Genomic DNA, 16,605 nt, shown 5'->3' with positions numbered 1-16,605 from the left:
ATCTGTCTCATATACCTACATGGATACAAGGGGATGTAGCTGGAACCCTGGAACCTATGCTATTTCATAGAATACAAAGTAGGAAAGTGAAGTCTGTATAGCAATATTTTTATCTTCCTTTAATACTCCCAGAGACTTTTGTTACATAAATTATCTTTTAGGAGCAACGGATTAATCTGTAAACCAAATTGTGAGCTTCCAAGTTCTTTTAAAAAATTTAATGAGATTTCTATTACACATGTACAAGAAATAATTAGGCCTCTATTACAACCTCTAGGTAATCTGTCAACTTTATCTAGAGCACTTGAGACATAATCTTCAAGATAAATACACATCCATTTTTTTAAAGAAAATGAATTTCATATTTCAACAATCTCATATGTCTGTTCCCAAGACATATGAAATAGAATATTTAATGTCAGAAATGTGTAGGTTACTTATTTCAATAGGCTTTGAATATCGACACTATACAGATGTAAATACATTATTTCAGAAATTTAAGAAGTTCCAGATAAAATAAAACACCCAGTAATTAAAAAGCTACAAAACCAATTGGATTAAGAATGTATTCTATTATATACAGATCAAACCAGACAATCCTATCCTGCATCACACTCCTCTGCAAACATATAACCAAAACATGTATTTTACAAAGATTCACTTTTTTAAACTTTATGAGCTCACATAGCCTATATATAAAAAAATAATCACGTATTTAATTCATGTAAAACAACAGCCTGTGCTGGATATTTTTTGCATATCTCCAAGGATCACTGAAGAAAGTAAAACATGACTTCTAAAAAAAGTCTGTTTTCATTTCAGAAGCTGAACTGAAACTCAGTGTTTCTCTCGGTTAGGAAGCCATTAAGAGTGTTGATGCAACTGACTAACTCCAATTCTTTACCTGCTTGATGAACAAAGAAAATCTGTTCATTTCTTTGCAGCTTCCTAAGTTTATGAAACATACCAGAACAAATATAAAGTCTAAAACAGTATGTGCTATGTTACTTTTATATTGAAATTAACTGAGAACAAAACTTGTAAGAAAACATTGCTTCTATGAACAAAATGGGGTAAAAATCCTTCCAAGCCACTCTATGCCTAAGGAAGTGTGCAAACTGTGAAAGTCCCAAAACTCGATAGGTTAAACATTTCCTTTTGAAGCTGAAATGTCTCAAAAGTATCCCCCAGGTACATATATGACAGTATATGCTTTATTAATTTTGTATTACTCTGATTCCCAGGAGAATTGCAAGTTACACTCACTGCAATTTTGCAAGCAAATTACTTTTCCTGAGACACAGTGAAAATCCCACTCGCAGTATTAGAACTGAACACTTTTCTCATGCTATATAAATAAATAAAAAAAAATCCCCAGTGTCTTTTAGGTCCTCTCTGTCCAATCCCACGTCTTTCCATCAAGGCTGATGCACTCTAAAATCTGTTTCCTTCCTTCTTAATACCTCTGTCAGTGATTAAGTTCCCTACTAGTTTGCTATTACTGGCAAAGGTTGAGACACGGGAAGGGCCTCAGTCAGGCTCCAGGAGAGATCATTAACTCCTTCCTGCACAGGAAGGACCCAGTTTTTCAGGAGTACAGATAGTTCTGTACTAGACATGTACAAGATGAGGAAAAGCTGCATTGTTGAAAGTACTTGATCAAGCTGCGCCTCAAATTGAACTGTTATTGTTATACCAAGCTCTGTGGTGACAGGGATTGGGTTTGGGCATTTCAAACATCACCAGAAAATAGCCAGAAAGACCAGCCACAGCTGGATTTCACAACTAGCCACAGCAAGCCCTTCAGAAAGATAAAATCTCATGTGACTACCTGATGCTGATGCAAAGCTAGGACTGTATTTCTGAATGAGTTAGTACTTAATAGTTTACTACAACCCATAAAAATAGTTTCCTATTTGCAAATCCTTTTCTGGCACTATCTTAACAGCATTATTCAAGACATATTAATCCTCTTCAATTTGAATGAGCTTATTTTAGTAGTATAATACATAAATGCAACATGACAAAACCTGCAAATACACCAGCACTTAGCAGTCAAAACCAGACTTATATTTAACTGAATTATGTTACAGCTCCTCAGGTAGATACCAATAGTTCAGACACACACAAAGCAAGCTGGAGCACAGGCTATGCTGTTGGCTTTCCAAAAAGATTCACAAGGAAGTAAGCACCCACGTGACTGGCATTTGTGAAGGATGTAAAATTATGCACTTCCCATGCACATGGCAGGTCCAAAATCTGGGTCACCAGACATTGAATAAAATCAGCTTGACAAACAAGTCAATGAAGAGATGACAGGAATAAGAACTGGCTTTTTTGAATTTAACTGAGATAAGAGTGCACAAGCATAAGCCGTTCATATGAAGAGAAGGCTGAATTTAAATGAAACAATGACACAAACTGCATAAAACATCTATTAAGTACACTATTCTGATGATGATGTATCAGATGATTCCTCTTTTTTAAAAGCTTTCATGTATTTTGAAATTTGTTTCCTAAACACTGGGACAAGCTCTTTGGTAATGCCTGAAATTGGAGAGAGCTGTTTCAGAACAATTCACACAGGTTACTGCCTAGGTTAAAGCTTCACTTGGCAGTTGCCCATTTGGAAAACACTGCAAGAACTGAGTCAGAAGCTGATGTGTGAACAGCTAAAAGATCAAGATAACCTGATTTGCAGACACGTATTTCATGACAAACTTAATCAGCATTGAACCTAAAGGTTTTTTCAAAACAAAAAAAATTGCAGCACAGACATGATCGCGAACAGTTTCAGGCTTTATAAAAACCTGAAAAGTAATATGTTGAAACTTGCAGCAATGCAAGTGATTCCTTATAAAACACTTTTGCTACCAATGGCAAATTTGACGAGGCTACAGAAAAATCAGAACTGCAGTTCTGCTCCTGTATGACAGATTAATCAGTCTACAGCACAGACTCTTCAAATGCCCTTTTGACTCTATATAATGGACTAGGCAATAAAAAAATTGCTCCTTCATAGCAATATACATCACATAGACAGTTGCTTTATTTGACTGTTGTCTTTCAATTTAAGTACCATCAAATCCTACAACAAGTGACAAAATCTGCAACTGACACTACAAACAATCCTCTCCTTTTTTAGGATACACTGGTTCCCAGCAAGCAGGTCATTCTCCTTACTCCATAACAATGCACTTACAAAGTAGAAATTAGCTATTATAATAAAGATAAACTGATAGATAAATACATGTGCTAGTTTGGGCTGGGGTAGAGTTAATTTTTTTCACAGTGGCTGGTATGAGGCTGTGTTTTGGATTTGTGCTGCACACAGGACTGATAACACAGACATGCTGTTGTCATTGCTGAGCAGGGCTCAGACAGAGCCAAGGCCTTTTTGTGCTGCCACGCTGGCCAGGAGGCTGGGGGGAGACACAGCCAGGACAGGTGACCCCAACTGACCAAAGGGCTGCTCCAGAGCAGATGGCATCATGCTCAGTCCATAAGTGGGGGAACAAGGAGGAAAGGAGGAGACATTGGGAGTGATGACATTTTGCCACAATAACCCCTGCAGTGCTACAGGCAGGGACAGAGCAGCTGGACAGCGGCAGAAAGGCACCTGGGGGTCGACAGCCAAGTGAACATGAGCCAGAGTGTGCTCTGGCAGCCGAGAAGGCTAAAGGCATCCTGGCCAGTATCAGGAGCAGTGTGGCCAGCAGGGGCAGGGAGATCACCCTTACCCTGTACTTGGCATTGCGGAGGCCACACCCTGAGTGCAGTGTCCAGCTCTGGCCCCTCAGTTTGGGAAGGACATTTAGACACTCGAGTGCATCCAGAGGAGGGAACGAGACTGGAGAGGGACTGGGAACACAAACCCTGAGAGAAACCACTGAGGGAGCTGGGGGTGTTCTGCCTGGAGAAAAGGAGGCTCGGGGGAGACTTTATCACTCTCTACAACTCCCTGAAAAGTGGTTGTAATTAGATGGGGTTGGTCTCTTTCTCCAGGCAGCAACTGACAGAAGCAGAGGACACAGCCTTAAGCTGCACCAGGGGAAGTTTAGGTTAGAGATCAGGATGACTGGGCACTGGAATAGTCTGTCCAGAGAGGTTGGGGAGTCATTGTCCCTGGATGTGTTTAAAAAAGAGACTGGATGTGGCACTTAGTGCCATGGTTTAGTTAATGAGGAGGTGTTAGGTCATAGGTTGGACTCAATGATCTCAAAGGTCTTTTCCAACCTAGTTCATTCTGTGATTCTGTGTTCCAGAATAACCACTACTTGTGATGGGGCCCTGCTGTCATGGACATGACTGAACACCTGCCTCTCCATGGGATGCAGTGAGTTCAGTCCTTGCTTTGCTTGTGTGTGCAGCCTTTGCTTCTCCAAGCAAACTGCTTTTACCCCAGCCCACAGGTTTTCCAGCTTCTGTCCTTCTGATTCTCTCCCCCATACTGCAGGTGGAGGAGTGAATGAGCAGCTAGATGGGCTCGGCTGCTGGCTGGGGTTAAACCACAACAGTATACATGAAAGTACAGTCCTGATCCAAAAGAGACCACAGCTATCACACAAGGATTTTCCAGTTCTTTGGGGCTACTTTGTAACTTCTGTCTGAAAGGGAACCCAGGAATAAAAGGCATTAACTTGAAAATTAAGAAGGGCTTGAAGACAGACCATTAATAAAGATAGGGTCTACTGATTTTCAAACCAATAGCTTACAATTCTGTAAAAGATTACCATACCATTTGAAATCAAAATATATGATCAAACCATTAAAATTCTCATCTAAAGCACTGGCTGATGATCACAGAGTATTCTTATGTCTGCTCTATATTTAAAACAAGACTAAGCTATAGACAAAAATGCTATTTGCTGGCTCATGCTCCAAAACCAAAATACTGAAAACACTGAAAAATTACTTTAGACAATCCTACCAGACAAATAAGACCACAGGAGAAAAATGAAGGCAACCACATTTTGTTATTGGATAACCACATCATAAATCCCAACAGACCATAGGCAGAAAATGTATTTCCCTCACTGCAATTGTGTAATGCTGTAAAATCTTCCCACATTTTCAGATTTCATTCATACTGCCTATGCTACCACTTACTAACTGTGGTGCTGAAGACACAGAATCACATACCTAAATCATGCCTGCTGGTAACTGCAATGTACACTTTCAGTAAAACAGAAGTTACATAACATTTAGGCACTTCGCTCGTTTTGCTTTGGCCCCCTCAATGAATACAAGAATATCTCCAAAATACAAACTACAGACCCCAGTCTGGGCAAAGCACCTGCAGTTTCAAAGTGTACCACAACCCAGTAAAAGCAGCAGAATTAGACTCTCACTCCATATCTCTAACTCTGAATTTTCTCAGGACCTTGACCAATAAAGGACAAAATTGCTTATTTTTCTAATGATGCCTTACTAAAGTGTAGCTTTCACTTTTGGCTTTTCTGCAACACAAGGACAGAAGCTCAGAATGAACAGCTATCAATTTAACACTTCAGCCAAACTCATTTATGATATCCAACCTCCAAACTCTGCTTAATCTGAACGAGAAAAATGCAGCACTATACAGAAATGATTCTGCTTTGCAGTCTCAGCTCAGTGCAGCTTTTACCAGTGCAATGCAGTCCTAGACCAGGGGAAGGTGACTGCAGCATACTGCAGCATCAGGCAGAAATGCATCAACTGAACAGTGCTTGTGGCTGTGATTTGTTCAGCCAGAGACAAACAGAGAAATGTCTTCACAGGAGGCTCTCTAAGAACTCTTCAAAGATGTTTCATGGGCAGCACAACTTAGAGCAGCCTACAAGATGCTCTAACCAGGCAACGGCTTCGTGATGACAGATTTCAGGAAGAGAGAATTGAATTAAAAGCAATTTTACACTGACTTTTGAGGAGCACTTTCCAAGCTGTGATTGTCAGTTAAAGCTACAGAGTACATTCTGCTTATAGACAGATACATCAACAGACACAGCACCTCCTTATCAACTTCACCTTAGCAACAGAATTTCCACTATCAAATTCCCCACAGCTTTTTATATTTAATTTTACTTTTATGTTTTTGTTCAGTCAACGGATTGTGGGCATGGAGGTACTCCCCTGACAGGCTGTGTATGGGAACCACAGAACACCGCAGACTTAGTGATGCAAAGCTCACAAGATGAAGTGTTTAGAGAAAGTCTACCATATGCTTATGAAATATTTTGCCAAGCTAGAGTTTAAGAGTTAATTCATCTATTTAAAAAAAAAAAGCTTTAAAATATTGCACACTACTACAGACTCAAAGAAACTCATATCTATAGCACACAGGGCCCTGGCAGAACAACTTCTGCTCTGACGAGTTCCACTTTGACCTTTTTCAACCAACCATAAACTAACCATCAAATAAGGTCAATTATTTTCTTCTGAAGAGAATCTGTCTTACTAGCTACCACACCCTGTCCAGCTGACTATTCAAGAAGTGTTAAAACCCAGAGTTCAGTGAGGGTCTTAAGTTTTTTGTTATTAAGTTTCTGATTTTTCTGTTGTTGTTGAGAGGATTACGGGAACTGCTTTTCTTTCTCTTTGTCTTTTTCCACTTCCTTTCTAAAGATTAGAAATGAGATAGTTCTCCCTGAGAAAAGCTCAAAAGTATGTATGCAACATGAATTACATGATATTAACATGTTCTATAAAAAGGTGCGAGTGATGAGCCTTTAACAAGTTTTGTCATTAATCTCATTTTGTTAGCCATTAAAGCCAAAAAGATGCTGATAAGAGCTTCACAGAGTCTGATGAAAAAAAAATAATCCTGGCTTGCTATAGACACAGTCTGCCTATTTCATGAAAGGCATGTTGGCTTAGGTCTCATTTATAATGATTCAGCATGTGTCACTGAATTTAGAGATGCAAGTAAAACAGCAGCAAATTTAAATCAATAAATCCATCCAGTTAAAATGTAAAAAGAAAATTAATTTAATCCAATACAATCTCTTCCTCTCTTGAGATGCAGAGCAGTCTTTAGGAGCTAACCCTCCTAAACAGTAAATAATCCCAACTGCACTAGCTGTATGCTGATTCCTCCTATAAAGGACCTGCATTTCACATTCCTCTTTATGGGTAAATCTCAGCAGTAGAAAATCACCTGCAGGGTCAGTCTGTATGTTGTTCCTTACCAGTAAATTATACACAAAAACATTATATATCTATAAATGTTATTATTTTTTGTGTCATAAAAACAAGTGCTGCCACTCTTGTAGCAGGGCAGGAACAGCTATACCCAACCAGCAAGTAAAACACTGAAGAAAAACAGGAGCAAAAATGTGTTTCCATGGAACCTACATACAGCCCACAAGAAAAATGTACACTTCCTTTGTGAAGCATAGATGCATTATGAAGACATTAATATCTTGATATTAACAATTAAGGATAAATCAGATATTGCATATCTTACATTCTTCAGCATTTAATATTACCTCATGCTACTTATCCAAACCACTCACCTCAAGCCCCCTCTTTTGTTCTGCTATTTAAGTAGGTATGTTGGTATTTTATTTGATGTGGTAATGCTATAAATATTCTCCCAGCATTATAACCCAGAGATAACAAAAATATTCCATAATCTCAGTCATTACGTGAGACAACTGGCTTCAATGGCTTCTGTGACTGGAAATCAATGGATCACTTCATGTTGTGCCTTATGCAACTGCACGTAGAATTACTCAACTCATTTCTTTGATGCACATTGTTTAGCGAGTAAAAACCTAGATCTCATGCAGAAAATAATGCTCCATTTTACATTCATGCTTCTTTCATTGAAATAGATCTTGTAATTTGATGTGGGATTTCAGACTTTTCAGTTTCACACAGCAATTCACAAATTGAAACATACAGCTGAGCAGACAGCTCAAGATTTGATCTTAAATACTGCTGCTCTTAGGGAGTAGAAGCATACTTCTGTGGTGTTTGCTGGACTTCTTTCAAAACACTCAGACAGGTGTAACCACTCTTTCACCTAAATTTTTTTATTTGTAATTGAACACTACGGTTAAATCAGACCAACATCCACTTTTTCCCTAAAAATCTGAAAGTCAGCAATGTAAAATTCCCTTACTGGAAAAATCGGTGATAGGATGGAAACATGCAAAAAATAAGAAATTAAGTTTTAGAATTTATAAAGACATCATCACATTTTAAATGCTTTATATGGATAAGAGATTCATATGGTCCCTTCCCCATCCACAGCTTCTGCTGTGTAGCCCAACACTCTGTCCTTTCTACAGGTTACTCTTATATATGCTCTATACTGAAGACGGTGATGAAACTGCAATTATATTTAATATTTTGTTGTGGTTTTTCGCAGGCATCAGCTTCAACCTGCCTGGGCTTGTTAAGTGATTAACACGGTGAAACTGCCTCCAGGGACAACTTAAGTCTGAAAGCATCCCAGCTATTTTCCATCAGCCTAAGCCCACAGACTCCCACAGGTGAGGCTCCTTGCGATGCTCAGCTTCAGCATCTCCACACTGAATTCCCAACAGCAGCTGTGCTTAAGGAACATGAGAGAAGACCAGAGTGCAGTTTGCTCCAAGCTGACCTCCAAGACCAGACTGAGCCTGTAAGCAGTCCCCGTGCGATGTCCAGAGGAGCCCACCACACTCCCCATGGGGGCTCTCAGAGGATTGATCAACCCCAGCCTCACACAAATGCCCAGACTGCCACCTCCCACACAGCTGTGGAGGATCCACTGTAGACACATGTAGCTAACCTCAAAATCAGCTGCTACGATGTGCAAAATGACCCACTTGGCATCATGTAACAGGAACTTCTCTTCCACCAGTTCTCAGGACCGCGTTCTCACCCACATAGCCCACGTTCATCCTCTCCCAGCCCTGTCCACATTCTCCAGCAGGCACCATTCCCACTGCAGGAAAAGCCAGCAGCACCATGCTCCCTGCTTTGCAGCACGCTGCCACACAAACTGCCTTTTCCAGTTTTCTGCACACAGGCTCACTGTATCTTTTCAAAGAGATAACATTCACAGTTCTCTCTCCCCCGTCTGGCTAGTGCCTCTGCTTTTTTTACTTATTTCAGACATCTTTAATCAGGGAAGCACCAGCAAAGCTCCACGATGAAGATCCCCTTTCCCCTGTTTCTTCTATAACCCAATTCATTCTCCACAGGCCCTGCCCTTATCTCCCCAGCTCTAAGTGAAAGGTTCCCCTCTAACAGGAAAGGTTATGCAAAACCTTTTTTTCAAAATGCAGGCTAAGCCATTTGGCAGCATGTAGAATTGGAGGAAAAAGACAGAAAACCAAACCATTGCAGTCATGGCACACCAGACACGCTCTAAACACTGTCACATTTCCAAGCAAACTGACCAGGGTAGTGGGTTTCAGACCGCATCATGAGAGGTTGATATCGGAGCACTGCAACACCCACCCACGATACGGTTCCGGCCCCGTTCTCAGCACAGACCCGGCGGTACCGGCACACCCAGGGAGCTGCCCGTGCCCAAGTGCGGGCGGCAGAGCCCGGCACTGGCTTACGGCGGGCGCCCCAAGCCCGGCCACCCGCGCCGGGCCCAGGGCCGCCCTGTCCCGAGGCCGCACTCCAGCCCCGCCGGGGCCGTGCCCGGCGCTTCCCCGGCAGACAATGCCAGGGAGCGGCCAGCCCGGAGCCGGGCCACGGCCGCCGTCTCCGCTCGGTCGCCTTTCCCTGTCAGAGCGGCGGCACGGCTTGACAGCCCCGCTCCCTGCCCGCGCCGCACCGGCCCCTTCCCTCCGCCCCGCAGCGCCCGGGACGAGGGGCGGCGGCCAGGCCCCCACGGAGCGGCAGCGGGGGCCGCGCGTCCCCTCCGCACCCACCGCGGCCGCTCCCGCCTGCGGCGCTGCGGGCGGCCCCGGGCCGTCCCTGGGGAGCAGCTGTCAGAAAGCGCGGCCGGGCCGCGCCGCGGCTCCCAGGCCGCCGGGCGGGCAGGGCGTGGGAGCTTCACCCGCCGGCGGCGCCACGGCCCCCGCGCCCCGCACCTCAGGGTGGGTCCCACGCAGGCCGTGTCCGTGCTCTCGATCTCCTGCAGGATCCGATCATGCTCGGGGAGACTCTCCGCCATCTTGGATGGGAGGGACCCGGCGGCCGCGCCGCTGCGGGAGGTGCCGAGGGAGGAGCGGCCGCGGAGCCGGGCGGGGGCCGGCGCGAGCCGCCGGGGAGGGTTCGCCGGTGCGCGCTGGGCGCGGGGCGACGAGGAAGAGGGAGGGGCTGCGGCAGGTGAGGGGGCGCAGGTCGCGCCAGGCCGCGCCCTTCGGGCTCGCACCAGTTCGGCGGGGCTGCGCTGCCCTTGTCAGAGGCAGGGCTAAGTCGGGGAGCCCGGCAAAGCCCCTCCGTCCCCATGGCATCTCCGGGCGCTGGTGTCCGGCAGAGGCCGCGGGCAGCCGCATCTGCCCGGCGCCAGCCACTGCGACCCGCTCGGGGCACTGTGACAAACTAGGGACGCGCAAAGTGCGGCCCCTCTCCCGGACCGACCGGCTGCCCGCTGCGCTGCACAGACGCCTTAATGGCTTACAGGGTTCAACAGGACCTTTTCCACTGAGCTAGTTCTGGTTTGGTCTTGTGGCTAGTTCATGGTGTGGTCTTGTTATTATTATTATTATTATTATTATTATTATTATTAGGTTTGTTTTTATTCGACCGCTCCCGCACACGCGGACCGTGCCCGTCCCGGCAGGGAGGGAAGCACCGACCCCTGAGGCGGAGGCTCTGCCGGGTTTCTGCATTCAGGTTATGTCAGTCGTCATTCCTTCCATTCTTTACACGACAGAAACTTGAGGGTCGGGGTAAAATAGAACAAAACCAAGACAAACCAAAAAAGTGCACCTCTATGTGCAGTGGCTTGCTGTATTTCACTAGAAACTAACATAATGTTTCCTAGTGCTTTGTACAGCAAAGCTTCATGTGTCAATGAAGGAGGAATTACCTATTTTCTATGTAAATTTTCACTTTGTGGCCTGTGGCCAGGGATTAACTAATCCTTGGGTTTTGCATGCTCAGGAGACAGGATGCACCTGCTTTCTGGGCAAAGTTATCTGCACACAAGTGGGAAGTTCGTGTAAAGCAATAGGCCAGATATGTAAAACTTCAGGGTGATGTGTAGCTACTTTTTCCAGTAAGGAACTGACAGCATTTGACAAATGTGAATGCATCAAGGTCTACAATTGCATTTGTCATCCTTCCAGTTACTATTATCAAGCTCATCATCTGTCCTGCCCTGGTGCAACTACACCTGTACACGAGTTAATAGGTGGCACCAAAGACGATGCACGTCTTGTCTATGCCTATGCCTTTATCATATTCAGTGTTGATTCAGATTGTTCATTCACCTACTAAATCAACAAGGACTATTCTGAATGTAGACAAGTGCTTACAAATTGCATAATAAAAAAAAGGAAAAATCCTACCACTTGTAGTATTTCCTTCAAGAAATCACTCAAATGCAGTAACAATTTTCCACATTTCTTTTTTTTTCCCCATCACCAAAATACTGAAGTTGTAGATTGACACATTTTTCAGGGTAAATTTAATTTTCTTTTTTTAGCCTGATCGTTACTGCAACCTGATGCCTACAGTGCCAGGCAGGCTATTTTTAAAACTCTTCTACAAATACTGACAATATACCTAGACAAATTATATTACAATCTTATGTATAATTACTTTTTTTAAGGACAAATATGCAGAGGAATTTTTTCAGTTGCACTTTTACTATTAAACAGTTTCCATAAGCTACAAACAAAACAAAAATAATTAAATCTTCAGACATTTAGAAATATCAACAGTAAAACCTTAAGTAGTTCTGTCTTTGGCGATTAAGACAAAAGTTGCATTTATTAAAAATTTAAGAATAAGAAGCAGTAAATTATTTTTTAAAATGTAGCTGTTGACTTTAAAAACGTTGCTACACAAAAGGGAACATTTCCCCTTGTTTTCATTTTTAAGAGCACTTTCTTTTTCACAAATCTGCAGCCAGCCATCAGAAACAGATCGCTTTGTCCAGGTGAAAAGAAAGAGCAGAGTAGGTGACCTTGGCTTGTATTTTTTCACTGAGGGCCAATCACATTGAAATTAAATTCAACTTTCTTGTAAGCTTCAGGGTCAGGAAAACAAAGTTTCTGATATATTTTGCTGACTGAAAGAACAGCTATAGAAGGAACAATCCATCATGAAGAGTATAATGCTATTAAAAAGAAGCATACCTTATGGTGGTTCCAAGGGGTAGCTCAAAGGACTGGATCTCAGCAAGGGCATTTTCATATATCTGATCTTTGTTTTCTTCTAGATAGAGTTCTGAGAGATTTGACTTGCTTTTCCTTGCCATAGAGTAGCATAAAACTAATCTAACTTTAGGAGAGGACTTTTATTCTGATTATTAGAGTTGACTAAGAGACTCTGTAGTCAGCAAAACCAAGCATAAAAAAAAAGATCCTGTGCTAACCTCGTGACTCCTGAGGACTTTGTGTCCAAGAATGGTGCACAGCTGCTCTTTTCCTGTCTGCTGGTATCATTTGCCTAGTATGCACTACCCAGGCCTGCACAGTCTTTTGTGTGTGTGTGTCCAGTATATTTGTCTTAACAACAAATTTCCTGCCAAAATAATATTTTTACATCTTTGAAATAAATATTAAACCTGAAATTTAATAATTTTGAAAACATAACTTTAAAGGAATTTCAGGCACTAGACATCAATGCTTAATTTCTCTGTTAAGTTTTATGAGATTAAAATTATTATTTTTTAAATTATATTTTCCTTTTGCTATATAAAAAGCTTGCACACAAGGACTTAGCTGGATTTATGAAAAAGGTTTATGGATCTCCTAAAGCAGATTAGAATAAAAGAGAAACACTTATGTTCTCATTATTTTCCTTTTCAGCATTAGTAGTTGCTACTTGTAATAACAAATTGCAGAAAAAGCTCTGAGATAACTGTGGGGTTTATGTGTATGAGCAAAAAGAAAGCTGTTACTAATTTATTACCTGCATGGAAAAAAATTGGATGACATGTTGGGAGCAGTGCTGCTGTCATATCCTTTTCATGATGATGGCAAAGAAAACACCTTGCACAACTGCCATGAATTACTTTAATTTCAGGCAGTTATTTCAAACATGAGACTGGAGTTCTAGATCTTTAAGTTTAAAGAACTATTTAGAAGCCTAATTCAATATCATTTGGATAATCAATATATTTTGGGGTTTTAAAATATTGCTAGGGGTTTAATCAAAATTTGGCTCCTAAGGTCAGTACTGCTCCTGACAAAATTGATTAATTCAGACACTCGTGATGCAGTCAACAGTTAAGTGCAGGAAAACAGAGATTACTCCTTTTGGAGCAGGGTGATAAACAGTTTAATCACTTCTCTGTGCCCAGTGGGAACACTGAGGAGATGAGTTCACATCAGTAGCAGTGGGAAAGAACACTACTGGCTGCAGTGAGTTAAGGTTACAAATTTGCAGTGTGTTTCCTTGAACAAGCTGCTTTAATCACCAGTTTATTTTTGAATCAAAATTAAGCAAATGCTCTGTTAGCATTATTATGCAATGCATTTCCTGCTTTCGTGTTCTACATGGAGTTGTGAGTAATTTTTACACTTTTCACCAGAAATGGGAGCCTGTGATTGACCCATTCAGCCACTGGATGTCACACAAACGCAGATGAAAGGATGGATGTGGAAACTACTAATTTCTAATCTTAACAGTCATCGGATTTAGAATTAATTTAACAATTATAAGGTGACAGTGTGAAAGTAAACTGCAAATATTATAACAAGATTAAGCTTATTCGTGTGATAGAAGAAAGTACATCTACTGCCACTGTGGAAGAGCAGAGGCAGGGCAGGTAAGTCAGAGATGCCTCAGACATCTACACCCAGCCGTCACACACTGTGGCTGGCAATAAAAATAGAATGCAGTGATGGAAGCATGATGATTTATACAAAATGCTTTTATGAATATATTTATGTGATTTTAAATTATTTTGATTCCTACAGAGGCTTTGGATAAAATTTCTTCTTCCTCCTTTCCCAAAAATTTAATCAGTAGCTTACTTTAGGATATCAGCTAACCAAAATAAACAGGACTCTGAATCTGTTGTGCAAATGTTCTTGCTGGTATCACAGCTGCCTGGAAATAAATATGTTTAATAACAAAGCAAAGCAATGTAAGAAGAAGCAAACAAATACAAAGGTGAATGACCAAGGAATAGGCAGATGTTACAGTCTCCAGTTGTGGCAGTGGGTGTTGAAGTACCTTGGTTCTCTGGACAGGATCAGACCAAATTGCTCCAGGCCTGGCTGCTCAGCTCTCCAGAGTGTTTTACACCCCCACTGGACCTAAGACCATGACATCCAGAGGATGATCCAAGGTACAGTGGTGGATTTGTATCTGAGCTCAGATCTGTGGGCAGGAGTACATTAAACCTGCCAGAAGCCCTTCCTGCTGCAGCTGACCCTGCTTCTACCCCGTGCTGTCTGTCCAGCCCATGCTCCCCTTCCCCACGTCTGCCAGCTGCTCCTCCCCGCTGCAATTCCAGTGCTGATCAGATATGCCCAACATCTACAGCTTTCACTCACACAGGAGCTTTTCCTGTTTCCAGCTGAGCTCAGGGCCACTCTCAAAAGGCTCTAGGGAACTGCCTCATTCAAGGAAATAAAGTATTTTTCTAAAAAGACAAAGGGACAAATTCAGTATAGGCACTTGACATCCGCTTCTGGCAGAACAGTGTAGCTTTGCTTCACAACTATACATAACATACTTGGAGGCTGCAACTAAATAGTTTGTCACCAAAGACAATACTAAGTAATTTTTTTTAAAATTTATGGTACTTTCCATGCAGAAAAGGACAGGAGATGTTATCATTTCTGAGGTATCATACTTGTACTAAGTACTTGTACTTGTACTAGTTCAGATTTAACCAGGTCAAGAAGCCTGAGGAGACTTCTTCTAGAAGTCCCCAGCAGAAAATGAGAAGGTATTTTCTGCGCTAGCTAAATTCATACTATTTCTGTGAAGGAAGTATTTCATTATCTGGACAGGCAGAAACCTCAGGCTCTGTAAGATACAGAACTGTTGCCATCGTTCCAATCATCCTGAGATTTTCCTTTGAAAAAATGATCCAAAGCACCTATTTCTTGCTGAAGGTGTAAAAATGGTTCACAGCTCAGAAGAGAGCAAGAGGGGAAATTGAGGCAAATTATCAACAATATTGTGAAACAGGATGCAGAGGCTTATCTAAAGCAAAACCACTTTCACCACGTCCTTTCTCCCCTTCCTCCCCTAATTCCTACTCTTCCCCAACCCTACTGGGATACCAGAGGGCCAAGAACTGCTGGTTTAAATCTTTCCTGCCTGTGTTGATACTTTAAAAATACATTTTACCCACATGACCATTACAAAAAGTGTAATGAGCTGTAGAGTAGGGTCCTTACTCAGTATGCAATTCCACTGTAGATTACGTCCCTTTTTTGCAATTGCCAGTGCACAATTAGGAGCTTTGAGTCGGTTTCATTTTCTTTCCCAGTTGGATTGGAATCCATTTTGAATGAATCATGGAAAAGAGAGAGGGGGGAAAATGTTCACCCTCAAATGGAATTACTATAGATAATTTTCACATGCAATGCCATCCATAACAAATTACTTCATTGGTCATTGCCCAGATATCTCCTCTTTACATCCCTCCACAAGGACAACAATGCCATTAGTCATTTCTCTGGCATCTCCTGCTCTGCTACTGCCTTCTTTCCTGGGCTCATCCCCAAACTGGACCCTTGCAAACCAGCTCATTCTCCCTAGAAACTGAACTGACTGCTCCTGTTCCCCTTGTGCCTGTTTTTCTGATGGCCAGACCTATTTCTGCCTCTCAGATGAAGCATGGTAGCAACAACCCTATCAAATGATTCTGGGGGAAAACAGGCAGATGAGGAGATGATGGAATTACCACTGCAATTTTTTGCCTTTTACCTTTTTGCCTAATATAGAGCCAGTACATTAGATATCAGCAGGGAGATTACCTTTTTTAATTTCAGAGCATTTAAGTGAATTATTTTTTCTGAATAGTAGTCAAAATCATAAATACATTGTTTTTTTTGGTTTAATTACACTAGATTTAAGAATTGGACAGAGTATATAACAATCTTCACCAAAATACTGAATGAACAGTGTTCACATTTGGGGGTTCACATGGGGCTTTTTCTATGGTAAATTGTCAGAACAGCACACATCTCTCCTGTTAGGAGGGCAGTGCATCACTAACTGCTTTTGGCATTTCACTGACATGTTGCAAGTGCCTAAAAATATCTAGAGAAATCCTTAGCTGGTGCTGATGTTATCTTTGTAAGAGTCAATAAAGTAATCAAAACTACTGGTTGAACAGAGGCACTTAAGTCTGACTGCAGTGGGAAGGAGAGGAGAGTCTGTCATTACATGTGTTTATATAATGCTAGTTGCCATTGAAGAACAAGTACCATTTCATTTTCATTGCAACTTACAAACCATATTTTTTTAGCATAGGATTTGAATGATGATACAAAGTAGCATCTTTATCATTCCACAGAACAAAACACTGATGCATAA

At 42.0% G+C, this 16,605-nt stretch overlaps 1 protein-coding gene across 5 annotated transcripts in view; it reads right to left on the bottom strand.

The window, feature by feature from the left end:
- EXOC6 (exocyst complex component 6) overlaps window positions 1-12,358 on the bottom strand; it is an 87,224-nt gene extending 74,866 nt beyond the window's left edge. For 3 of the 5 annotated variants that reach the window (XM_054277380.1, XM_054277381.1, XM_054277383.1), the window contains exon 1: window positions 10,020-10,113. In XM_054277380.1, coding sequence (XP_054133355.1) covers window positions 10,020-10,102 — 83 coding nt within the window. In that variant the 5' untranslated portion in view covers window positions 10,103-10,113. Of the gene's footprint in view, window positions 1-10,019; window positions 10,114-12,236 lie in introns of those variants that run through there. The other 2 variants (XM_054277379.1, XM_054277384.1) reach the window with 2 other exon arrangements.
- Window positions 12,359-16,605: the final 4,247 nt, after the last annotated feature.

This window comes from Melozone crissalis, unplaced genomic scaffold (genome assembly GCF_028551555.1).
Source record: "Melozone crissalis strain CALT ecotype California unplaced genomic scaffold, PUWL_Pcris_2 ptg000019l_1, whole genome shotgun sequence".
Taxonomy (NCBI): Eukaryota; Metazoa; Chordata; class Aves; order Passeriformes; family Passerellidae; genus Melozone; species Melozone crissalis.
Note: the sequence above shows the minus strand (reverse complement) of the source record. Positions and strands in the feature narration are given on the sequence as shown.